At 45.1% G+C, this 25,953-nt stretch overlaps 1 protein-coding gene across 1 annotated transcript in view; it reads left to right on the top strand.

The window, feature by feature from the left end:
- pcsk6 (proprotein convertase subtilisin/kexin type 6) overlaps positions 1-25,953 on the top strand; it is a 65,003-nt gene that overhangs the window by 15,890 nt on the left and 23,160 nt on the right. Inside the window, exons 6-11 of the mRNA XM_079497304.1 lie at positions 3,157-3,245; positions 9,762-9,934; positions 11,919-12,131; positions 17,751-17,851; positions 19,618-19,721; positions 20,790-20,907. Coding sequence (XP_079353430.1) covers positions 3,157-3,245; positions 9,762-9,934; positions 11,919-12,131; positions 17,751-17,851; positions 19,618-19,721; positions 20,790-20,907 — 798 coding nt within the window. The remainder of the gene's footprint in view (positions 1-3,156; positions 3,246-9,761; positions 9,935-11,918; positions 12,132-17,750; positions 17,852-19,617; positions 19,722-20,789; positions 20,908-25,953) is intronic.

Below are 25,953 nucleotides of genomic sequence, written 5' to 3' on the forward strand. Positions count from 1 at the left end.
TTCGCTTGAGCCGAGTCAGCCCAGTTCGAGTTGCGTCCCGGTATGGACAGGATCGTAAATCATGTTTGGGCGAGAGCGTTTGGCCCCGACTGTCACTCAAAGTGGCTACTGGCCAATAATCAATACCGATTACAAAGTCAAACGATACGATATGTTGAGTTTCCATTTCAATATACTTTGATTCTTGAAATAATTATTTCTTTGATGCAGTTACTATATCGTTACACCCCTATGCAGCAGCATACAAGTAGATGAGCTTATACACAGATATGAGTTTATACACGGAGATGAGCTTATACACGGAGATGAGTTTATACACTGAGATGAGTTTATACACGGAGATGAGTTTATACACAGAGATGAGCTTATACACGGAGATGAGTTTATACACGGAGATGAGTTTATACACGGAGATGAGTTTATACACAGAGATGAGTTTATACACGGAGATGAGTTTATACACGGAGGTGAGTTTATACACGGAGATGAGTTTATACACGGAGATGAGCTTATACACGGAGATGAACTTATACACAGAGATGAGTTTATACACAGATATGAGTTTATACACGGAGATGAGCTTATACACAGAGATGAGCTTATACACGGAGATGAGTTTATACACAGAGATGAGCTTATACACTGAGATGAGTTTATACACGGAGATGAGCTTATACACGGAGATGAGCTTATACACGGAGATGAGCTTATACACGGAGATGAGTTTATACACGGAGATGAGTTTATACACGGAGCACCTGCTGGCTTGGCCCGGGGTGGGATTGCAGCTAGGGATGCCCCGATCACGATTTTTGTTGTTCTTTTTTTGCCTCCCGATCCGATTCCGATCATTTGATTTTGAGTATCTGCCCATACCAATTTTCCCCGATTCGACATTTATGTTTTTATATCACAATAGTACAATATCCAAAATCACAGATAATATGCGATATCATGATATCTTAATATCATGATATGGATATAATATTCATACTAGGGGATGTGCCGATCAAGTATTATTATTTTTTGCTCCCGATCCAATTCCGATCATTTGAGAATGACGTGATCACGTGATCAGGCCCGATTTCCGATCACGTGATCAGGCCTGATTTTACGATCACGTGATCGGATCAGGACAACCTAATTACAGCCCGTTGGTATTCACGGCCCTGTCTTCCCCTCATACTCTCGTTCATTAGGACAGGGGTTCTCAACGTTTTTGGCTGGGAAAACCCCCGGAAATGCTTTGGCCATATCTCGCGACCCCCGCCCCGCCCCCCCCTCCCCACCCCCAATACAAACTGACTGCAAAAATAACCTTAAAAATAGAGAGAAAATATATCATAATGAGTGTTTCAGTCTGAGGGCCAGACTGAAACACACTGACCCTCCCTCTGAGGGTGAGAGCGAAACCACAGACCTTGTAGCGTCACCTGCGTCTGCATTCACTCTGCAGCTGGCCATGCTGCTCTTTGTGTTGTCTGCACCATTATAACAATGATGCATTTCAGGTCACCTTTCAAGTGGCTGTTAAAGATAAGACCTGCACTTCTTCACCACACCAGTGGTGAGTGGTATTTCTGTGGTGAGGTGATCGAGCAATGCATGTTAATGTTATGTACCAGTTATTTTTTTCTCCCCACTGGGCCATTATCTGAAGGCATAATCAGCAGGCACCCTTGGGGATGGCATTATCTTCTCAGGTGTTGTGGAGAGAGAGTAAGTACATTTTTATTTATAAGAGAGAGAGAGAGAGAGAGAGAGAGAGAGAGAGAGAGAATCAGCCTTTGAGTAATGATTCCCCTGCTGGGCCAGTGAACTAAGGATAGCCTATTCGGCCTAGGTGTTGGGATTACATAATTTTCCCCATGTGACACACAGCGGTCAGTGAAATTATCTTTTTCCACCAGAACCTGCACCTTACAAGGTTTCACTATCACCACAACCTGCACCTTACAAGGTTTCACTATCACCACAACCTGCACCTTACAAGGTTTCACTATCACCAGAACCTACACCTTACAAGGTTTCACTATCACCATAACCTGCACCTTACAAGGTTTCACTATCACCACAACCTGCACCTTACAAGGTTTCACTATCACCAGAACCTGCACCTTACAAGGTTTCACTATCACCACAACCTGCACCTTACAAGGTTTCACTATCACCAGAACCTACACCTTACAAGGTTTCACTATCACCATAACCTGCACCTTACAAGGTTTCACTATCACCACAACCTGCACCTTACAAGGTTTCACTATCACCAGAACCTACACCTTACAAGGTTTCACTATCACCATAACCTGCACCTTACAAGGTTTCACTATCACCACAACCTGCACCTTACAAGGTTTCACTATCACCAGAACCTGCACCTTACAAGGTTTCACTATCACCACAACCTGTACCTTACAAGGTTTCACTATCACCAGAACCTGCACCTTACAAGGTTTCAGTATTGTGTGTCCAGAGGCGAGCGTGGAAATGGTCGCAGGTAACGGTTTGAGTAAAAATGGTCCCGCCTTCCATCGACTAGTATAGTAGCCTGAACCAATCAAATAACTAATAAATAGTAACGTGTAGATCTCAACCAATAAAAGTGTTCAGTGTTCTCAAGCCAACTTGAGCCACGAGAGACACCACAGAGCGAGCTAAATCGAGCGAGTTGCCGTGTCGAACGTTGTGAAGTTCGCTTGAGCCGAGTCAGCCCAGTTCGAGTTGCGTCCCGGTATGGACAGGATCATAAAACATGTTTGGGCGAGAGCGTTTGGCCCCGACTGTCACTCAAAGTGGCTACTGGCCAATAATCAATACCGATTACAAAGTCAAACGATACGATATGTTGAGTTTCCATTTCAATATACTTTGATTCTTGAAATAATTATTTCTTTGATGCAGTTACTATATCGTTACACCCCTATGCAGCAGCATACAAGTATTGGACAGACAGACAGACAGACAGACAGACAGACAGACAGACAGACAGACAGACAGACAGACAGACAGACAGACAGACAGACAGACAGACAGACAGACAGACAGACAGACAGACAGACAGACAGACAGACAGACAGACAGACAGACAGACACCGGGAGGATGTTGATATAATTTGAACCATTCTTTTTGTCTCTCTCTGTCGCCCCCTCTAGGCACGGGACCCGCTGTGCAGGGGAAGTCGCAGCTGTGGCCAATAACTCCCATTGCATTGTGGGAGTTGCCTACAACGCAAGAATTGGAGGTGGAGTTCTTAGGTTTTTTTTCCTCCTCTCAACTTCTCTTGTGTGTGTGTTTTCTTAGCCAGTATTATTCTGCGTGTAAATGTGTGTGTGCATGCGCGCGCGCGTGTGTGTGTCAGTGTGTGTGTGTGTGTGTGTGTGTGTGTGCATGTGCGTGCGTGTGCGTGTGTGTGTGTGTGTGTGTGTGCGTGTGTGTGTGTCTTCTTAGCCAGTATTATTCTGCGTGTGCGTGCGTGCGTGCGTGCGTGCGTGCGTGCGTGCGTGCGTGCGTGCGCTGACCAGCCAACCAGTGCACACTGAATGCGTTTGCAGGACATTAATCCCCCGTGGCTTTTGCAATGTCAAAATGTCAAGAAGGGCTTTTAATCAAAAGACAGAATCTCAGCTCTGCTGCTGCCTCTTGTTATGGCTTTGGAGTTCTCTCTCCGTCTGCAGGCAGGCTCCAAACCTCTGCCATTTCTGACTTTCTGTGTTCATTTCTTCCAACGCTCCAACGTAAACACTGGATTTGCCTTTATCTCCTCTTGGCTGATTGCCATGGCTTAGACCCCAAAGTCTGCTAACGCCACGAGGGGGAAAGGTGAAGTGTTCTTGGAGTTTTCCTAATGAGAAAAGTGTTACTTTGTGGAAGAATAGCTGCTCTGTCGAAAAAGGTATTACTTTGTGAAAGTAACTGATTTCTCCCCGGCAGCCTATAGCCCCAGGCACTCGTTCGCAATCGCCTTCTCACTCAGGTCCACAACTTGTGTCCTGCTGTCATCTCCAAATAAAAAAAAGAGACTTCTTTCATTTACAATTGATTATTGATTACCAAAGGGCTTTGAGTGCCTGTAGCGGAGCAGTTTGTTTTTCTTCTATTTGCTTTGTAGTAGCAGGTGGCATGCGTTGTTGTTGTTGTTGATGTTGTTTGTGTGTCCTCTGAGAGTCCTAGCAGGGATGCTGCTGTTGCTGCTGCTTGTTAACAGGCTGATGTGTTTGCATTCTAATTCATTGAGACCCGAGACTAGATTCTACTAAATGTCTTCTATAAAATCATGACAAACCATGACTAAAACATTTCATGTTCATGGACCCCCAAAATTATATGTAAATGGCCACAGATATTTTGTTCCATGAGACCCTCCCCAGAAGCAAAGATTTGAGTTAAAGACGTTCGCTGGGAAAGAATATATATTCAATGATTTGCGCCACCATTTTCCCGATTTTCAATTGATGAGTTTCTATATATGGGTTAAAGCTGGTAAAAGCTATGAGGTGACACAGATGTGTTCCAGGTCTTAATGGTCTAATGTGGTTGGAGTCTGACTCACAGCGAGCAGTAAAATAACTGCTCTTTGAATGCTTTGTATTCTCATCAGGGACATTCAACAAAGACAGCATATCCACATTCGTCCAGAAACTATTCCTATAACAATAACTTCAATTCTTATATTTTTTCTTGCCTTTTCGCTTCGGATGTTCTCTTTAACATTCACAGCAGGAGTCTTTGGTGAAGAAACACATTAGGCAGGCAGGCAGGCTGGCAGGCTTGCAGGCAGACAGACAGACAGACAGACAGACAGACAGACAGACAGACAGACAGACAGACAGACAGACAGACAGACAGGCAGGCAGGCAGGCAGGCAGGCAGGCAGGCAGGCAGGCAGGCATTCAGGCAGGCAGGCAGGCAGACAGACAGACAGACAGACAGACAGACAGACAGACAGACAGACAGACAGACAGACAGACAGACAGACAGACAGACAGACAGACAGACAGACAGACAGACAGACAGACAGACAGGTGTCTGCCTGCAGGCAGCCAGTTGTATTTGTATAGCACATTTCAACAACCAGGCAATTCAATGTGATTTACACAAAACACCAAGCAAAGGAAAGGATTCCTGGACATGAAATGTCCATCTGCAATGTGTTTGTTTTTTACTGTACTGAGGTAGCATGCCACATGGTTACACTATAAATATAAAATAAGGTTATAAATGTAGTTGCAAGAAAGCAAAACATTCCAGGTTTGATTTGAAAGACATGTTATGAATCAAGGATAGGTATTAGAAATGTTCTGTTCTGCTCTGTGCATGTGTGTTGTTTTCACTATTGAGTGTTTTAAGAATCAATAACATTCACTCTGTTTTGTCAGAGTGACTGTTATTAAATGTGTTTTTTTTGTGGCTTTCGCCTTTATTTTATTTTTTAATTGAGGGACAGACGGTAGGATGACAGGAAATGGGGAGAGAGATGGGGGGGAAGACATGCAGTAAAGGCTGTCGGGATCGGGAGTCGAACCCGCGGCACACTGCCAGACTGGATTACCAGCCAAGGTGCCTGGACCATTGAGCCATGGCCCAGGCAGAGTGACTGTTATTTGGTATGCTTTCTTTAACCTATTTAGGACTATTTTCTTTCTTTATTTTTGTAAAAGTTTTTATCCCACGATTTTTTCACCCAGTGTCAATGTCATCTTGTGCGCTACACTTCCTCAGGCAGCAGACTGACCTCATGCTTCCTTCTATGCATGAGGAGTCCAAGCTGCTTCTTTTCACCTGACAGGGGGAGTTTCCCTGGCCGGACGTAGCGCGTGGAAGGAACACGTTATTCGACCAGTTCCTTTCCCCTCCATCAGGCACCCCGGCTGGCCAGGGGGAGGCAGTTTAGAGACCAGGATTACTGCATGTTTTTGTGAGGGTACCTACCCTAGGGGACATGGGGAGAACACGCAAACTCCACACATGACAGTTTTCTGAAAAAACTATGTTTCTATATCAGAGTGGTTTTCAAACTATTTCATGTCAATGACACCAGAAATTATTATCTGAAAATGTGTTGTTCCAGGAACGCCCCCAGAAGCAAATTAAGACGAGTTAAAAATGTTTGCTCTGAAAGAATATAAAAGATTTACGCCACATTTTCAGGATTTTTCACAAATAGCAGATCAATTTTAATTAATGCTTAAAACACCAAAAGGGTTTCCCGTCCTGAATGGCCTCTTGGCACATGGAGGGCTGTTTTGTGTCCTACCCTTTAGAACTACAACAGTCTGCAGTCCATGATTGTTGGGCCAAATGCTGTGACTTGGTAGCCTGTGTTCCAGTCTGATTCACTGCGTTCCGTGATTTGTTTTTGTCACTTCGCTACTCAGTCTGGGCCAGCCTCCTGTTTGACTCGTATTTATAGGAGGCCTTTCATCAGCTTCCATTGAATCGGGCCTCCACCCTCTAGGGGGCCTCAGGCCCCCCACCCTTGCTCAGAGGCCCTCTCTCTCTCTCGCCCTGTCTCTCTGTTAAGTTACTGTACACCTATTTCCTGTTAAAATGTGCTGCATTGGGAGGTAAAGGGGAGACACTTTATTGTGAAGGGACGACTGGATGAGGAGAGGTGTTGTTGTTGCATAATTGTCGAGAGTAATTGAACAGTCAAAACTATTTGTATCAAAAAGAGTTCAAATATGCCGCAGACACTTTCAAACGATGCACAAGCAAGACGTGTATGGGGGCCTCATTGGTCTTGAAACGGGCCTCCAGTCCAGATCAAGCCCCCAGTAAGGCTATCCAACGTTGAAGCTGCCACTACCTACTGGCGAAATGTGGAATCACAGCACTTTCATGGAGGTGGACGGACGTTCATGACATCACATGCGTAAGCCCGGACCTCAAATTTGAAGTCCGGGGCTAGGCTAGGCTAAACTTCCGCCCGCTCGAGCCATTGAGTTATAATTATACTTCCGGCAGTCTTCCGGGTGCCATCAAAACGCCAAAACGCCATGGCTCGGTCTCTATCCTTTTATTACTCTATGGTCCAGAGATCCGCCCTGAAATGTATAATTTACAAGTTTAGTGAAATTTACAATTTACAAGTTTAGTGAAATTTACAATTTGAAACAAAAACTTGGTCAGTCAGTCAGTCAGTCAGCCAGCCAGCCAGCCAGTCAGACAGACAGACAGACAGACAGACAGACAGACAGACAGACAGACAGACAGACAGACAGACAGACAGACAGACAGACAGACAGACAGACAGACAGACAGACAGCCTTTAGGCTAAGTTTAGAGCTTAATGCTCCGTTTGAGGTGATCCTCATCCTACATCACTGTCTCCCTCTCTCTATAATTAGCTTTGGGCACACATGACTCAGTCACCTAAACTGTGTGAAATGTGTTTGCTTTGCTCTGTTTTGGAACCCCAAAGAAATCAATTTTGAACGGAGCAACATATGAACTGGAGTTTGGGAATTAGTCCTAATAGAGAGGTCCGTTGATGTGCTGCCTGTTCAGAATTAGGCTTAATAGAGAGGTCCGTTGATGTGCGAGCCTGTTCAGAATTAGCCCTAATAGAGAGGTCTGTTGATCAGAGAGGTGTTCAAAGTCAAACATCAAATGGATGAAAGCTGCAGTGTAGCTCACAGCCCAAAATATACGTAAGCACAGTCACAGTCGCTCCACTTACACTAGACATCTTATTTTAGGGGACAAGCATGCCTCTATTGCATGATTGCATGCACGTGCAACACACGTGACACACGCATATGCACAGCACACACGTGCACGCTGGCGCACGCACGCACGCACGCTGGCGCACGCACGCACGCACGCACGCACGCACGCACGCACGCACGCACGCACGCACGCACGCACGCACGCACGCACGCACACACACACACACACACACACACACACACACACACACACACACACACTTATGTGTGGTACCTTTAGACCTCTAGGTAACCAATAGAATTCAGTGGTATAGTTTTGACCTGTCTGTGATTGACAGAAAATACTTTTTTCAAAAACTTTGATTATTATCCCTACGTCTAGCTTGAGGTTCAGAACGTTTCCTTTTAGAATGTTTTCCTCTCCTCCTTAAGGATTCCTAATTATTCTAAAATGAACAGCGAAGAGAGGCATGTGTGCATGCGTGCGTGCGTGCGTGCGCGCACGTGTGTGTTTGTGTGTGTGTGTGTGTGTGTGTGTGTGTGTGTGTGTGTGTGTGTGTGTGTGTGTGTGTGTGTGTGTGTGTGTGTGTGTATGCGTGTGCGCATGTGCGTGTGTGTGTGTGTGTGCATGCATGCGTGCGTGCGTTAACTCGTGGAGCTTGGTGCAAATAAACACTAAAATGTGATTAACAATCCCTCAGGGTCGTTTGAGGACAAAGCCAGTGAGGATCCCAAACCAAAGAGAACTATAGAGCAGAGCTGTGTGTCTGTGGTTGTAGAATGTTACGTCCCAGATACTGTAACATATGGCTTTTATGGCAATTATTCTCTGAATTAATGTCTGGTTAAAGGCAGGTAAGTGATATTTGTTTTGGTTGAAACAAAACGTTTTTTTGTTAATCACTATATTCTGACAGTAATCATTGTGTGTTCAGTAACAGTGTTAAATAGCTCTATATTGTGACAGTAATCATTGCTATAGAGTGTGTTCAGTAACAGTGTTAAATAGCTCTATATTGTGACAGTAACCATTGCTATAGAGTGTGTGTTCCGTAACAGTGTTAAATAGCTCTATATTGTGACAGTAACCATTGCTATAGAGTGTGTTCAGTAACAGTGTTAAATAGCTCTATATTTGCATTCACCTAGGTTTTTGTAGAAAGCTTTGATGTGCTCTACACCAAATCGCCCAGATCGAGGGCCGTTTGTTAACCAGCGTTGTTGCTGTTTGTAAAGAAGATGTTTTAGTAGTTGGCCACGTCAAGCTCGTCAGCGTTGAGAGTGTCGTTAGAATAGATTCAAGAGTTTTCTCAGTCACTTTGTCTAAGGTAAAGTCTTTCAATAGATTTACAACAGCTTTCAAATCCAATAGGTACAACCTACTGATCAGGTTAGGCCACAGCAGTATGTCACAAACTTGGTCCCATATATATCTGTTTTATGTACTGTATATGAATGGATAAAACAGAATGAGAACCATATGCATATATTACTGTAGGCTACATGTTGTTGACAATATGATGGATGGCAGTGGCTCGGGGGTAGAGTGACCGGATGGCAACCACAAGGTTCCCAGTTCAAACCCGGGCTCCCCCAGAGTTAGTGTCGAAGTGTCCTTGAGCAAGACTCTGAACTTTTGCTAACACAAAGTGGGGCAAGGCAGCATTCTCTGTCGGTGCTCTTGCATTTGATTGGAATGAGCTGCAGAAATCCTTAAAACTTTAATCTCTGCCCTCCTTGGGTAAATTCAGGGAAATTATTTCCAGCACTTTAGTTCAACATTGTAAATGTTTTAATTCTCTATCTTTTATAGTTATAGTTTTCAGCATTTTCTGTATTCTGATGCATATATTTAATTTTGTTATTTGTTGTATTTTGTTTCTGTATTTGGCTACATTGACAATGAGTCTAAATAAAGGTTATGATGAACCCCTAATTGCTCCCGATGTGCAGGTTGGTGCCTTGCCTTGGCATGGTTTCCTCCGGCATTTGGTGTGAGTGAATGGGTGAATGTAATGCACAATCTCTGTAAAGCGCCTTGGATAAAGGCGCAATATAAATGCACCATTTACCATTTATGATGCATCCAGGTATTCGCATGCTGGATGGAGATGTGACGGACATCGTGGAGGCCAAGTCTCTGGGCATCAGACCGGACTACATAGACATCTACAGCGCCAGCTGGGGCCCAGATGATGATGGCAAGACGGTGGACGGCCCCGGGCCCCTGGCCAAACAGGCCTTCGAGATGGGCATCAAAAAGGTTATTTAGACCTGAGGACGATTGTAAAAAAAAAAATCCTGACAGTTTTCTGAAAAACCTATGATTCTGTCAGTGGTGCTCAACCTTTTTCGTGTCAAGGACCCCTAGAATTATCTGTATTTGGCCACCGAGCCCCATCTGAAAATATGTTGTTCCAGGGACTCCCCCAGAAGCAAAGATTTGAGTTAAAAATGTTCACTCTGAAAGAATATATTCAAACATTTGGGCCACATTTTCACGATTTTTCAAAAATAGCAGACCTACAAGCTCGTAGCGCGGCACCAAGTGCCGCGCTATGAGCTTGTAGATCTGCTATTTTTCAATAGCTAAAGTATAACATAATGCTTAAAACAACAAAAGGGGTTCCCGCCCAAAATGGGTTATAATGGCGGTCCCGAGGCCGTCTAACAGTTTACATTTGCATACTCTTACGTCACACTTTTGCATCACAGATGTAGCGGTGTATACAGCATTGGTATATATATTTAACTTTGTATACAGCATTGGTATATAGATGTAACTGTGTATACAGCATTGGTATATAGATGTAACTTTGTATACAGCATTGGTATATAGATGTAACTGTGTATACAGCATTGGTATATATATTTAACTGTGTATACAGCATTGGTATATAGATTTAACTGTGTATACAGCATTGGTATATATATTTAACTTTGTATACAGCATTGGTATATAGATGTAACTGTGTATACAGCATTGGTATATATATTTAACTGTGTATACAGCATTGGTATATAGATTTAACTGTGTATACAGCATTGGTATATATATTTAACTTTGTATACAGCATTGGTATATAGATGTAACTGTGTATACAGCATTGGTATATATATTTAACTTTGTATACAGCATTGGTATATAGATTTAACTGTGTATACAGCATTGGTATATAGATTTAACTGTGTATACAGCATTGGTATATAGATTTAACTGTATACAGCATTGGTATATAGATGTAACTGTGTATACAGCATTGGTATATAGATTTAACTGTGTATACAGCATTGGTATATAGATTTAACTGTGTATACAGCATTGGTATATATATTTAACTGTGTATACAGCATTGGTATATAGATTTAACTGTGTATACAGCATTGGTATATATATTTAACTGTGTATACAGCATTGGTATATAGATGTAACTGTGTATACAGCATTGGTATATATATTTAACTTTGTATACAGCATTGGTGATAGAGGACCTAAGTCTGACATAATTTTGCACGTCCTATCTGGGACTGGGTTGACTCTTTTTTCCACCATTCTGAATTTCATAGACGCATTATATCGCATCAAATAAGAACTGTGTTCCAAAATTAAACAAATGATCCCGGCAGTTTGATAATGGATATGAAGAGTCAACTGACGGCGAGAAAACGCTAATGTTAATGCTGCTGAATGAGGTACTGTATCAAATATGACAAATATATAAATAGGAGTGAATGTCGTAAACGATACAGAGCCACCTCGCTCCCCGACAGTTATTTTTGGACCACGATGCTCATATGAGACTATTCTAAGATCACCCCATGTTATTGTCCTCTTATTGTGCTCTATATCAGCGGTTTCCAAAGTGGGGTCCGGGGACCCCCAGGGGTCCTTGAGGGAGTTCCAGGGGGTCCCCAGCTAAATGATAGTTTGGAACCAAATGGACCCTTATGGGTCTGTAACTCTGAGAGTGTACAAATGGAACCAAATGGACCCGTTAATTAACATAGCTTTTACAATATAAATTGGGGAGAGATAGAAATGCCATTAAATGGGGGTCCGTGGACTAATGCATGTCAAACTGGGGGTCCTTGAAATTAAACGGGTTGAGAATCTCTGCTAGAACAACGTACAAATCTTCTCTTATGGCATATCTTTTCAAATGGGTCCACGGGCTAATTAGTGTCAATTAGTGTCTTGCCGGGAAAGTTTGGGAACCACTGCTGTTTAAACCTTGTTCCACATGCAGGGACGTAAAGGCTTGGGCTCCATCTTCGTGTGGGCGTCAGGCAACGGCGGTCGCGTCGGCGACCACTGCTCGTGCGACGGCTACATCAACAGCATCTACACCATCTCCATCTCCTCCACCACGGAGAACGGCAACCGGCCCTGGTACCTGGAGGTGTGCAGCTCCACCCTCGCAACCACCTACAGCAGCGGAGAGTTCTACGACCGCAAGATAGTGAGTACTGAGTCCTACGACCTCAAGATAGTGAGTACTGAGTCCTACGACCTCAAGATAGTGAGTACTGAGTCCTACGACCGCAAGATAGTGAGTACTGAGTCTTACGACCTCAAGATAGTGAGTACTGAGTCTTACGACCTCAAGATAGTGAGTACTGAGTCTTACGACCTCAAGATAGTGAGTACTGAGTCCTACGACCTCAAGATAGTGAGTACTGAGTCCTACGACCTCAAGATAGTGAGTACTGGATCAGTGTTGATGGTTTAATCCAGTGGTTCCCAAAGTGGGGTCGCACGCACGCACGCACGCACGCACGCACGCACGCACGCACGCACGCACGCACGCACGCACGCACGTGCACACACACACACACACACACACACACACACACACACACTTGCTTACTTACTTGCTTATGGTAGTCCATCGTATCCGATGATGACTTCTACTTCTTCTTCTGGTGAGTTTTGAGGTGACTGTGAAGTCCAATCCGAGCGCCACATGATTTATTGCAGTGAGGGCATATGAAGTCAGTATTAGTTGTGGCCTTGGCTGCAGTGGTCATCTTTCTCTTCTGGCGTTTCTTCTCCCTCGCCTCACTCCTCTCCTCTTCAAAACGCTGAAGTCCAGTATGGCAAAGCTGCCTCCATAAAGGCCGTTCTGAGGCAGAGCTTTCCAGCTGGGTGTGCTGTATTCCACACCTCTTCAGTGCGGTTTTGAGCTGGTCCTTATATCTCCGCTTTTGACCTCCTGCAGATCGTTGGCCATGATGTAGCTGGCCATAGAGCAGTTGGCGTGGAAGCCTGTCCTCTGGCATCCTGATGGTGTGGCCAACCCACCGCAGTTGGTACTGAAGGAGTGTGGCCTCCATACTCTTGGTGCCAGTTCTACTCAGGACTTCTGTGTGTGGTACACGATCACGCCAGGTCAACCCAAGGATGCGCTGGAGACATTTAATGTGGAAGTTCTCCAGCTGTTGGATGTGGCGGCGATACAAGGTCCAGGCTTCACAGCCGTAGAGAAGTGTGGAGACGCAGATGGCTTGGTAGACTGCTACCTTGGTGTGTATGCGTAGGTCTTTGTTCATATAAACTCTCTTACGCAGTCTACCAAAGGAGGCTGAGGCAGACCTTATGCGGTTTTGAACGTCATTGTCCATGCTGCAGTTCTCGGAGAGGATGCTTCCAAGATACTTGAAGTCTGGGACTACTGCTAGAGGCTTGCTGTCGATTTTAAAGACAGGTGATGGTGGTCGAGTTGGAGGAGGAGAGTTCCACTGACAGAGTACTTCAGTCTTTGCAGTGTTCACAGTAAGACCCAGTCTGCTATAGGCCTTCACAGCAGCTGTTAATGTTGCCTGCAATGCCTCTGGTGTATGTGCCACAAAGGCACAGTCATCCGCATACTGTAACTCCACTATGTTGACCGTTTTTACTTTAGTAGCAGCCTGCAGCCTCCTGATGTTAAACAGGTTCCCGTCCAACCTGTAATCCACCAGCACACCACTGCTTCCCTCAACCTCTTTGTGCAGTAGCCAGGTGACGCTCATGAGGAAGATGTTAAACAGTACAGGTGCAAGTACACAGCCCTGTCTAACACCCGTGCATACCTTGAAAGGCCTGGACTCCTGTCCTCCTGTTGTCACCTGAGCCATCATGCCCTCATGAAAGCTTTTCAGTATGTTGACAAACTTCTGCGGGCAGCCAACCTTGAGAAGGACCGCCCAGAGCAAGTCTCTGTTGACCGTATCAAAGGCCTTTGATAGGTCCACGAAAGCCATGTGTAGATCTTGATGTTGTTCTCTACACTTCTCTTGTAGCTGGCGAGTTGTAAAAACCATGTCCACAGTGCTGCGATTTTTCCTGAAGCCACATTGAGACTCGGGCAGTAGGTGTTCCGTTATGCTCCGTATGAGTCTTGACAGCATCACTTTGGCGAGAACCTTGCCGGCAACAGACAGGAGGGATATTCCCCTACTATTGCCGCAGACAGACTTCTCACCCTTCCCTTTGTATATGGTTACAACATTTGCGTCCCGCCATTGTTGGGGGACTGCTCCATGCTTCCATACATCAGCAATGAAGTGGAAAATTGCTCTGGTGCAGAGATAGCCTCCCTGTTTAAGGATCTCTGCTGGGATGCCATCAGGGCCAGGGGTCTTGTTGTTCTTCAGTGACCTGACTGCAGCCAGGACTTCAGAAAAGGTTGGAGGAAGATCCAATTCTTCAATGGTTGGATGGCTGGGAAGCTCTTCCAGGACTGCCAGATCAGGAGTGGCAGGTTGGTTTAAAAGGGTCTGGAAGTGTTCAGCCCATCTATCCACAACTTGCTTCTGATCCTTTATGAGGGTTGAGCCATCAGCAGACTTCACGGGTGAAAGAGCAGAGTTCCTGGGGCCATGGACAGTTTTCACAGCATTGTAGAAGTTGTGCATGTCGTTCTTCATTGCAAAGTTCTCAATTTCTTGAGCCTTGTCAGTCCACCAGTCATTTTTTAGTTTTCTTAAAACGGACTGTACCTCCTTCCTTGATGTCCTCCATTGCTGCTTTAGCCTGGCCGATGTAGGGTTGTTCAGGACTGCGCTATGTGCCTTGTGCATGGTGTCCAGTATGGTTTTGATCGAGTCTGAATTTTCGTCAAACCAATCCTGATGCCTCCTCCGGCGGTGGCCAATAGACTCGGCTGCGGCCTCATATAGCTTTGAGCTAAGACAGGCCCAGTTGTCATCAATACTGCCATTAGGGCTCAGGAATGAGTCAACGTCCTGCAGCTTCCCTGCAATGGAAGATCGTAGGTTATTCCGGGCCTCGGCTGCTTCAAGCCGGGCACAGTCCAACCTCTTCTTTCCAGCTTTTCGGAGACGAACAGGGGGTCGTACTGTTACTCGCAGTTTGGAGATGATCATGCGGTGGTCAGTCCAGCAGTCAGCACCTCGCATTGCACGAGTAATGTGCACGTCCTTGATGTCTTTGCGTCTCACGATGACGTAATCCAGCAGATGCCATTGCTTGGATCGTGGGTGCATCCAGGAGGCCTTGTGTTTATTTTTCTGTTGGAAGATTGTGTTTGTGATTGTCAGGTCATGCTCTGCACAGAGACTGAGTAATCTCATGCCATTGCTGTTAACCTTCCCAATGCCATGCTTCCCTATCACTCCTTTCCATATGAGGTGGTTTTTCCCCACCCTGGCGTTAAAATCCCCAAGCAGGAGGATTTTGTCACTGCTAGGGATGCGTTGTAGGGCCTCATCTAGTTCCTGGTAGAAGCGGTCCTTTGCCTCATTCTCAGATGGTAGGGTTGGCGCGTAGGCGCTGAGGAGAGTTGCATATCGATGTTTTGCCAGGGGGATACGGACAGACATGAGTCTTTCACTTATGCCGGTGGGTGTTTCAGTGAGACTGGGTAGCAGGCTGTTTTTTATGGCGAGACCAACACCATGGTGATGCGGTCCTCCTGTGGGGTATCCCTTCCAAAAAAAGGTATAACCCTGGCCTTCTTCCGTTAGGGAACCCTCGTCTAGAAGTCTGGTCTCACTCAAGGCGGCGATGTCAATGTCATAACGTCTGAGCTCAGAGGCAACAAGCGCAGTTCTTCTCTGTGGCCTGTCAGGGTTGTTGTCCAAAAGGGTTCTTATGTTCCATGTAGCCAGTTTCAGGGGAATTTGTTTATTTTTTGTTTTTCGACCGCAGTAGTGGAATATCCCGGTAGGTGCGGTAACCTACCCAGGAAGTGCAGAGTGGGCAATGTTTAGGCCACCTTTTCTAGGCCTTCCCCCAATTTTGGGGTGAGCAGTGTGGCTCCTAAATAGGGCTGCTCAGTCATACAGGGGTCTGCCGAAATCAGCTGCCACTCAAATCCCAGCTGATAGCGACCATAAATAGCCCTGTATCGCTGGCGTGCAGGGATCTAACTAGAGGCTCCCAGTTCATTCTAACCTGCCCCCGTTATCAGATATCCTGACGCCGCCAGACTTTGTCCAATTCAGAATCCATTGCTGTTCTGGATTCACCAAGGTCAGAAAGTAGAGACCTGTGCAGTGATATGTTTTAAGTGCTGCTGGGGGTGCACAGTTCCCAGCCCCACTGTCTTCGCCACGAAGAGATGGAGCCTAGTGGCAAGGGGGAAACCCAAGACAACCAGCACCTCTTCACAGCTGCAGGATGCTGCCGGAGACCCCAGTCTGTCGTGGCCCGCCTACGTGTGCCTCCATCACGGTGCTTTTCTCTCAGGGTGTGCTCCCCTAGCCTTTGTCTTCCTGGACTTACCCGCAAGGCAACGGGTCGATCCCCTACCTTTCAGCCTGGAGTCACAGGACTCCAGTTACCGTGTGCTGCCACGAGGAGGCAAGGGAGGGGTCTTGGTGAAGGAGAGGCTATGTACTGACCTCGGAAGACTTACGCGCTCGGCTTCCTTTACCCGGCTGGGTCGGCCAGCGGCAGGAACTAAGGGAGGGGGGTCACATGCATCCCTACATGCAACGTCTCTCTAGCATGCTGCACTAGACGCATCACTACACCCTGCGAGCCAGGCCCGCTAACACACACACACACACACACACACACACACACACACACACACACACACACACACACACACACACACACACACACACAGAGTGTCTCTCTGCTGTCCTTCTCCCATCCCTCATAACGTTTAACAAGCAGCCGTTAATGTGCTCCAGCATAAACACACTTTTTACTACGTTCCATTTTAGGACCCTTTAATGCAACATTTTCAGTGTTTTTGTCATGGGGCTAATGTTCCACATTGGCAGCCATCAAAGCCATAGTGATGTTCACTGGGATACAAATCTGTGTAATAATGTACGCAGCAGGGCCGGATAAACCCTCCCAAGGGCCCCCGGGCTAGACAAAATTCCAGGGCCCCCCTGGGCTGTACGGCGCAAATTTGTTTTGGGGGTATTTTGTTTTTTTGTTTTTTTGTAAACTTTATTTTTACATTTCTTCAACAACCTGACTCCGCCAGATGGGGCAGCAGAGAGTACACTGGGTTCCCCCCCTCCTGCTCCCATCTGGGAACTCTCAGGCAGACTCGATGCTCCGGCCACCAAACGGCCTGGCCAATCAGCGGCAGCTATAAGGCGGGATCAAGGCAGGACTGTGTATGCACATGTGTGAAGTGGTGTCTTTACGTTCAGGTTCAGCCACCGAAAATGTCCTGACAAGGGACACGTACTTCACCCTTTTTGCAAATGACGTTTAGAAGATTTAGAACACTTCCCTGGGGATCTTTATGTGTGTAATATGTGGTTTTAGATATTTTAGATTTTAGCATTGTCCATGATGTCACAGACACTGGTCTCACTTACTTCCTGGACTACATGTTGTCTCAGTAAGACAGCCCTCCCCCTATCCACAAGGAGGAGCAGTGCACCAAAGCATTATGGGAAGGATATGCACCCAGTGTCTGTGACATCATGGACACTGCTAAAATCTAAAATATCTAAAACCACATACAGTATTACACACATAAAGACCCCAGGAAAGTGTTCTAAATCTTCTAAACGTCATTAACATATATGTTTTTTGCAAAAAGGGTGAAGGGTTAAGTGAAGCATGGTCTCTAAGACAAGGTGTGAATGTTTTTTAAACTCAGGTGACCACAGACCTGCGACATCGCTGCACCGACAGCCACACTGGAACGTCCGTCTCTGCTCCCATCGTGGCCGGGGTCATCGCTCTCGCTCTGGAGGCCAAGTCAGTATACTGTACTCTCTCTCTGTCTCTGTCTCTCTCTCTCTCTCTCTCTCTGTCTCTGTATCTGTCTCTCTCTGTCTCTGTCTATGTCTATGTCTCTGTCTCTATCTCTGTCTCTCTCTCTCTATGTCTCTGTCTCTATCTCTGTCTCTCTCTCTCTATGTCTCTGTCTCTATCTCTGTCTCTCTCTGTCTCTGTCTCTATCTCTATCTCTATCTCTATCTCTGTCTCTCTCTCTCTATGTCTCTGTCTCTGTCTCTCTCTGTCTCTGTCTCTGTCTCTGTCTCTCTATGTCTCTGTCTCTCTCTGTCTCTGTCTCTGTCTCTGTCTCTGTCTCTGTCTCTGTCTCTCTCTGTCTCTATGTCTCTGTCTCTGTCTCTGTCTCTGTCTCTGTCTCTCTCTCTCTCTCTCTCTCTCTCTCTCTCTCTCTCTCTCTATGTCTCTGTCTCTGTCTCTGTCTCTCTCTCTCTCTCTCTCTGTGTCTCTGTCTCTGTCTCTCTCTCTCTCTCTCCTGCACCAATCTGTCTCCTGTACGTCTGTTTCGGTCTAATCCCGCTGTTTTATTTATGATGAAGTCTGATGTTCAGATTGCCGTGACGTCTCACGATCACTCATCTATCTCCTTAATTAGTGGAGAAATTAAGTTCAGGGAGATGCTCATGGCATGTTGATGTGTGAATAATGGCGATTGCAGAGCCATATTGTTCATAGCTTCACTACAGGCTGTCAGCGTAACTCTTTGCTTATTAATATTCAGTTCATATGAGTGATGTACCGAGGCCATCCTGTCGGGTTTGTAACGGATGGGATTAAGTGAAGCTTGCTTTATGAATGTACGCCGTGCCGTGCGATGCTTTCACAGACACTATACTTCACCTTCCGTGAATGTAGCACATTTCTCCCTTGCTTAAAAGTTTGTAAAAACAGTTCAGTCGGAATATTGGTTAAATCTAATACATTTACGTCATATTAGCAGTAAATAAATATGTCAATCATTTGCCCTGAGATACAATATGAATACAAACTTGAGAGGATAGTAGTTTCCGGTCTGGGAACAAAGAGAAAGGATAGTAGTTTCCATCAAGACTATTAAAAATAACTTCATACCTGCCGTATGGAACCAAATGGACCCTAACAGGTCCATTTGGTTCCATTTGTACACTCTCAGAGTAAAACTAACAGTGATTTTACAATATGAATTGGGGGTCCCAGAGATAGAAATGCCATTAACTGGGGGTCCTTGAAATTAAACAGGTTGAGAATCACTGCTAGAGCCGTAAAACTCTTCTCTTATGGGTCCCTGGCATATCTTTTCTAATGGGGGTCCACGGGCTGATTAGTGTCAATTTGGGGGTCCTTGACATGAAAAGGTTTGGGAACCACTGCTGTAAAAAGTCAACACCACCCTTTCCTTGAAGCTTCAGCATCATGACACAGTGTATACCTGCCAGGCTGTTTGGCACATATCCATTCATCCCAGGATGGCACATCTTCAGTAAAAAGAAATGATGATATTTCATACCAACCATATACGTTGGTCGTGTTGGATAGACTTCAGCAATGATATCACTATCACCATGTCAAAAGAAAGTAGACCGCCCAGTCTGTCCTAGATAGATCAAGTATGTACTATTGTACTGGGTACTGTACTGCAGATAGATAAAGTATATACTGTGTACTGCAGCCCTCTCATGGTGAGATGTATTTACTGTATATTTACTGTGTACTGTACTCGTGTACTGTATAAATGATGTACTGTACTGCAGCCCTCTGATCTCATGGAGAGATGTACAGCACCTGCTAGTGAAGACCTCCAGACCCGTCCATCTGAAAGCCAACGACTGGAAGACCAACGCAGCCGGACACAGAGGTAACGTGCTAACGTGCTAACCACTCAACCATCCAAGACCTTAACTCAATCTGTGCCAGTTTTGAGATTTCTCGTATTTAGGTGCCTGTACTAAACCCACCTGTGCCGATGTCATTTCTTCCAGTCAGCCACCTGTATGGCTTTAATGTTTCTGGGTCATTTCTTCCAGTGATGTAATGTTTCTAGGTCATTTCTTCCAGTGATGTAATGTTTCTAGGTAATTTCTTCCAGTGATGTAATGTTTCTAGGTCATTTCTTCCAGTGATGAAATGTTTCTAGGTCATTTCTTCCAGTGATGTAATGTTTCTGGGTCATTTCTTCCAGTGATGAAATGTTTCTAGGTCATTTCTTCCAGTGATGAAATGTTTCTAGGTCATTTCTTCCAGTGATGTAATGTTTCTAGGTCATTTCTTCCAGTGATGTAATGTTTCTGGGTCATTTCTTCCAGTGATGTAATGTTTCTAGGTCATTTCTTCCAGTGATGTAATGTTTCTGGGTCATTTCTTCCAGTGATGAAATGTTTCTGGGTCATTTCTTCCAGTGATGTAATGTTTCTGGGTCATTTCTTCCAGTAATGAAATGTTTCTAGGTCATTTCTTCCAGTGATGTAATGTTTCTGGGTCATTTCTTCCAGTGATGTAATGTTTCTGGGTTATTTCTTCCAGTGATGTAATGTTTCTGGGTCATTTCTTCCAGTGATGTAATGTTTCTAGGTCATTTCTTCCAGTGATGTAATGTTTCTAGGTCATTTCTTCCAGTGATGAAATGTTTCTAGGTCATTTCTTCCAGTGATGTAATGTTTCTGGGTCATTTCTTCCAGTGATGTAATGTTTCTGGGTCATTTCTTCCAGTGATGTAATGTTTCTGGGTCATTTCTTCCAGTGATGTCATGTTTCTGGGTCATTTCTTCCAGTGATGTAATGTTTCTAGGTCATTTCTTCCAGTGATGTAATGTTTCTAGGTCATTTCTTCCAGTGATGTAATGTTTCTGGGTCATTTCTTCCAGTGATGTAATGTTTCTGGGTCATTTCTTCCAGTGATGTAATGTTTCTGGGTCATTTCTTCCAGTCAGCCACCTGTATGGTTTTGGACTGGTGGATGCAGAAGCCATGGTGGTCGAGGCTAAGAAGTGGAGGAGCGTTCCAGCCCAGCACACCTGTACACGCACATCTGACCGACGGCCCAGGTGAGATAACGAGTAACGACTTAACGAGCCCAGCACACCTGTACGCGCACATCTGACTGACGGCCCAGGTGAGATAACGAGCATGTCTGGCAGGTGAGATACAACCGGATGCAACATTGCCTAAAGTTAGCCTGGCCGCAGCCAGAGTGCTTCTGGTCTAGAGGGGCGGGTAGTCTGGCCGCAGCCAGAGTGCTTTCTGGTCTAGAGGGGCGGGTAGCCTGGCCGCAGCCAGAGTGCTTTCTGGTCTAGAGGGGCGGGTAGCCTGGCCGCAGCCAGAGTGCTTTCTGGTCTAGAGGGGCGGGTAGCCTGGCCGCAGCCAGAGTGCTTTCTGGTCTAGAGGGGCGGGTAGCCTGGCTGCAGCCAGAGTGCTTTCTGGTCTAGAGGGGCGGGTAGCCTGGCCGCAGCCAGAGTGCTTTCTGGTCTAGAGGGGCGGGTAGCCTGGTCTAGAGGGGCGGGTGCCGCATGGAGCAATGCACTGGATAATATTGGTTCACCGATTCAGACAAAATAGGGTTTTAAGATCACCCTAATATGGCGGCGGACGGCGGGGAGTCATTTCATTGGAAACTAGAAAATATATTTTGGGTCCAAAAGAACAGTCGACACACACACACACACACACACACACACACACACACACACACACACACACACACACACACACACACACACACACACACACACACACACACAGTGCAGAGTTCTGGCTTGGTATCTGTGTGACATTTAGAGGGGCAAAAAAAGGGCACCTTGTGCAGCACATGGAACCGCCCGGTTGCCTTAATAGTGTGAGATTTATAGATTTTGGGGCCTAAATAATATATTAGAAGCTTTTTATCGAGAATTGATCAATGTCACCATGGTCCACATGGTACAGTGTATGTACACACTTCCCCCCCCCCCAAAAGGGCACATCTGTCCAGGTGCTCTAGCACCCCCTAGTGTCTATCTGTGCACACCACTGTATACCGTAAATGGTCTCAACTTACCTCTGATCCTTTTTCTGCTCCTTGGTGCTGCTATGAATATTACCAACAGTTAAAGGTATATTCAGTGATTTCACTTCATTCAAATATAACTTATTTTTTCTTTTTTTCTGGATAATCCTCCCTACTATAGAGTGTGCTGACCATATAAGGAGTTCCTCCCTGTCCCCAGTGAGCCCCTGGGGTCAAAAAACCCTAGTTTCAGTTTTGGTGGCGGGTGGCAAAGCCTTCATCCAATCAGGATGAGAGGGGCCTTCCTCCAATCATGATCGAGTGGGGGCGGGCCTTGGTGCACATGCTGTTGGCCTGTTGCACTTCCCCCCACTGTAGTGCGTGCATGTGCACATTTTGTTACCAGGGCGGACTGGGTGGTTTTCCAAATCACCCAAATCACTGAATGTACTTAATGTACATTCTTTAATTGACACACATTTTCCTACTGGAAAGCCTTAGCAGCGTTTGTCAGCTCTTTAATGACCCCATAATATCCCTATCATGGATGATGCATTGTTGTAGTTTACATACAAATTGTAATATGCAGTCAAAACAAACTTTATTAAAAGAGATCATGCTCAGGGCAAGTGGTAGACGCTTAGCGCTGTTCTTCACAAGGCTTCACCTTTTTAGAAAACCTATACTGTATTGTCTGTCCTTCGTTTTAATAATAGAAGACACCTGAGGCGACACTACACTATCACCATCGCTCACTGAAATAACAAATGAATTATCTCGCATCGTCATATTATCGTCCCCGTGGGCGTTCGTTACACACCCAGCTCACATAACTGCCTGTGATGGGAATGCATTTGGAATACATTTCAGTCTCGTATACTGTACTTGAGAACAGTGGTGGAAAGTAATAAAGATAATTTAATACTATAGACAAGGCGGCGATCCGAGCATAAATATAGATGTACTTTATTTATAAAAGTTAAAAGAGGCCTCTTTTAACTTTTATAAATAAAGTACATCTATTTGTATCCACCCTCTCCTCATTTTTAACCTTTTGAGTGCTCGGATCGCCGCCTTGTCTTTAGTATTCCAATCTCACTGATCTTTGAAGCACCAGATCCTACTTTACATTATTATGTTTTGCATCTCCTTCGAGTACCTGGTTGATTTTCTTTAATTAATTAATTAATTAATTAATTAATTAATGTTTGTTTTGTCACAGTTTGTACACTGTATACACACTTTAATATTTTAGCGCCCCTCACTTCACACAGGTGTGATTTCTTTTTTCATAGTTGGTGTGAACTCTCTCATCCTCTTGACATTTTTAAAACTATATATTTTTTTATAGTTATTACAGTTATAGTGCTAAAGTGTGAGCCCTTAAGTCCCCTAAGGCCCTTAAGTCTGCTAGTGAGTTCAAGATTGAATTAATATACCACGTTCAAACCTGTAAACAAGCCATCCCCTCTGAATTCAAAACTTTGTTCAATTCATGTCTGGATACAATTCAAGTTTGAAAGGGCTTATTCACTGCATATTGCACGACCGATTCTCTGCGTCGTAGAGTGGAGGAAATAATGATGTTTTGTGCAGCGTTTTGGGTTTATTGTGTTTAATGGAGATGAATGGTACTGTATACAATGTTTGTAGGTTTTATTGTCTCTGTGATTCCAAGAGGACATTAAACTTCAATTCAACCGATCATTAAACTGGGGTTGCATATATACGAGCACACATCTTTAGAGAAACACAACGGTGGAGATGTTTGTTTTCATTGCCTCTTAAAGACAACATTTCACTCCCCCACTTTATAGTGGCAAATGGTTGCCAAAATTCCTCCGAAATGTTAGCCATGACGACAGACACAGAACACATTGCACATTTAATGTTTTCTTTTTTTTTCTTTTTTTCTAGTCATTGTTGGGCTTTGTGCTTCCAGGAAAACCGTGAACCATGTGGTTCATTTCCGGGTCTGGCGGAAGTGGTCTCTTCTTCTGCGGTAGTGCAGTAGTGCAGTACTGTACATTAGTAAATGTACTTGATATACTTTCCACCATGGGCACTGATGTCTTAAGTTGATTGTATAGAGCGCCGAAGTCCTGACGTCACTCGCTCATCCCCTGGTTCTGCCTGGTTCACGGAAGTAATTTCTCTATGGAGAATAACATGGTGTTTTCTAGCGAAAATGTAACTCTCTCAGTCAGTCAAACAGTTCTTATGAGGCGGTCAAAAATCCCCCTATGGGGATTACAATGCAAATAAAAAGTACATGAACCCGTGGATTTGCGCCCTCTACCGATATTTATTAGACTTCGGTGCTCTGTTGTGGCTGCTGACAATTTACAGATGACAAGACAATCCTCGTCATTTTGGTCAGCCCTCTATCCCCCACATATACCACGGTATCAATGTTTGTGTTCCCCTGCAATACCAAACAGCTTCTCTCTCCAGGGAGTTGAAATGAAGCCCTCATAACGCAGTTTGCGAGCGTGATAGAAATGACGGAGGCGCTCCTCTCTCGCCCTGTGCTGTCACGCGGAGAGGAATACAGAGGGTACGAGAACGTCGATGGCAGAAATGTGCCTTAACCCATTCAGGACGGGAACCACTTTTGGTGTTTTAAGCATTATGTTACACTTTAGCTATTGAAAAATAGCAGATCTACAAGCGCCGAGTGCCACGCTACGAGCTTGTAGATCTGCTATTTTGTGAAATGTGTGCAAATCTTTGAATATATATTCTTTCACAGCGAACTGTTTAACTCAAATATTTGCTTCTGGGGGGTACCTGCCTGAACAACATATTTTCAGATGGGGGTCTGTGGCCAAGCAATCTTCAATCATGAGCAATCTTCGTTCCTACTCTCACCTATGGTCATGAAGTGTTCCTACTCTCACCTATGGTCATGAAGTGTGGGTCATGACCGAAAGAATAAGGTCGCGAATACAAGCGGCCGAAATGAGTTTTCTTCGACGGGTGGCCGGCATCTCCCTTAGAGATAGGGTGAGAAGTTCAGTGACACGAGAGAGACTCGGAGTAGAGTCGCTGTTTCTTCGCCTGGAAAGGAGCCAGATTAGGTGGTTCGGGCATCTGGTTAGGATGCCTCTCGGGCATCTCTCTAGGGAGGTCCTTGAGGCACGTCCGACTAGGAGAAGACCCCGGGGCATACCAAGGTGCAGTTGGAGGAAACACATCGACTCACTGGCCTTAGAACGTCTTGGGATCCCCCAGGAGGAAGTCACTAATGTTGCTCTGTATCCACGAGACCACAGGAGAGGGAAGTCTGGAACACTGTTGCCCCGCGACCCGACTACGGATAAGCGGTTGAAGATGGATGGATGGATGGTCTGTGGCCAAATACATATAATCTTTTGGGTCCTGGACATTAAATAGTTTGAGAACCACTGATATAGAAACATAGGTTTGTCATGATTTAGCAGACATTAGAATGTGGTCCTCAGGTCTCAGTGGCTTAATGGCACTCGCTGGGCCATGACAGAGACAGCGGGGGACGCCACAGCGTGCGCTCATAGTTTTTGGAAAGCGATTCGAGTGGGGATGGTGATTGGTTTAGTCTGATTGGGAATTTGCAGTGTGGCCAGGTCTCTATGCGGAAGATTGTAACTGAGAAAAAGAAGGCAATAAAAACAGAGCCCCATTTGGCTGGAAATAACAGTGTGTTGTAAAATCATCTTAACATCGATGTGCTGTAAAATAATCTCAACATCACCAATGGTAAATTGCTCAGAGAATATAGGCTCTCTTTATTACACCCAGCGTTTTCACGTCATAAATTTAGTCTACAGGGTAAATACAAGATGATGTTTTCGCAATCTTTAAAAGCTAATGATTCATGACTGCAGCACTGTGAATTCTTATTGCCTCGCTTTCCAATGTGGAAAGCGAGTATTGGAAATCAGAAAGTATTGGAAATCAGAAATACTCAAGTAAAGTGCAAATACCTGAAAATTGTAGTTAAGTACAGTACTTAAAGGACCACTTCACCACTTTTCAACCTATCTTCATTTCATTGGTCCTCATTAATGTTCATGATAAAATGCTGTGTCTCATTGGAGGGCTGTGGGCAGTTCAGAAACCCATCCAC

The sequence above is a fragment of the Electrona antarctica genome (assembly GCF_951216825.1).
Source record: "Electrona antarctica genome assembly, chromosome: 3".
Lineage (NCBI taxonomy): Eukaryota > Metazoa > Chordata > Actinopteri > Myctophiformes > Myctophidae > Electrona > Electrona antarctica.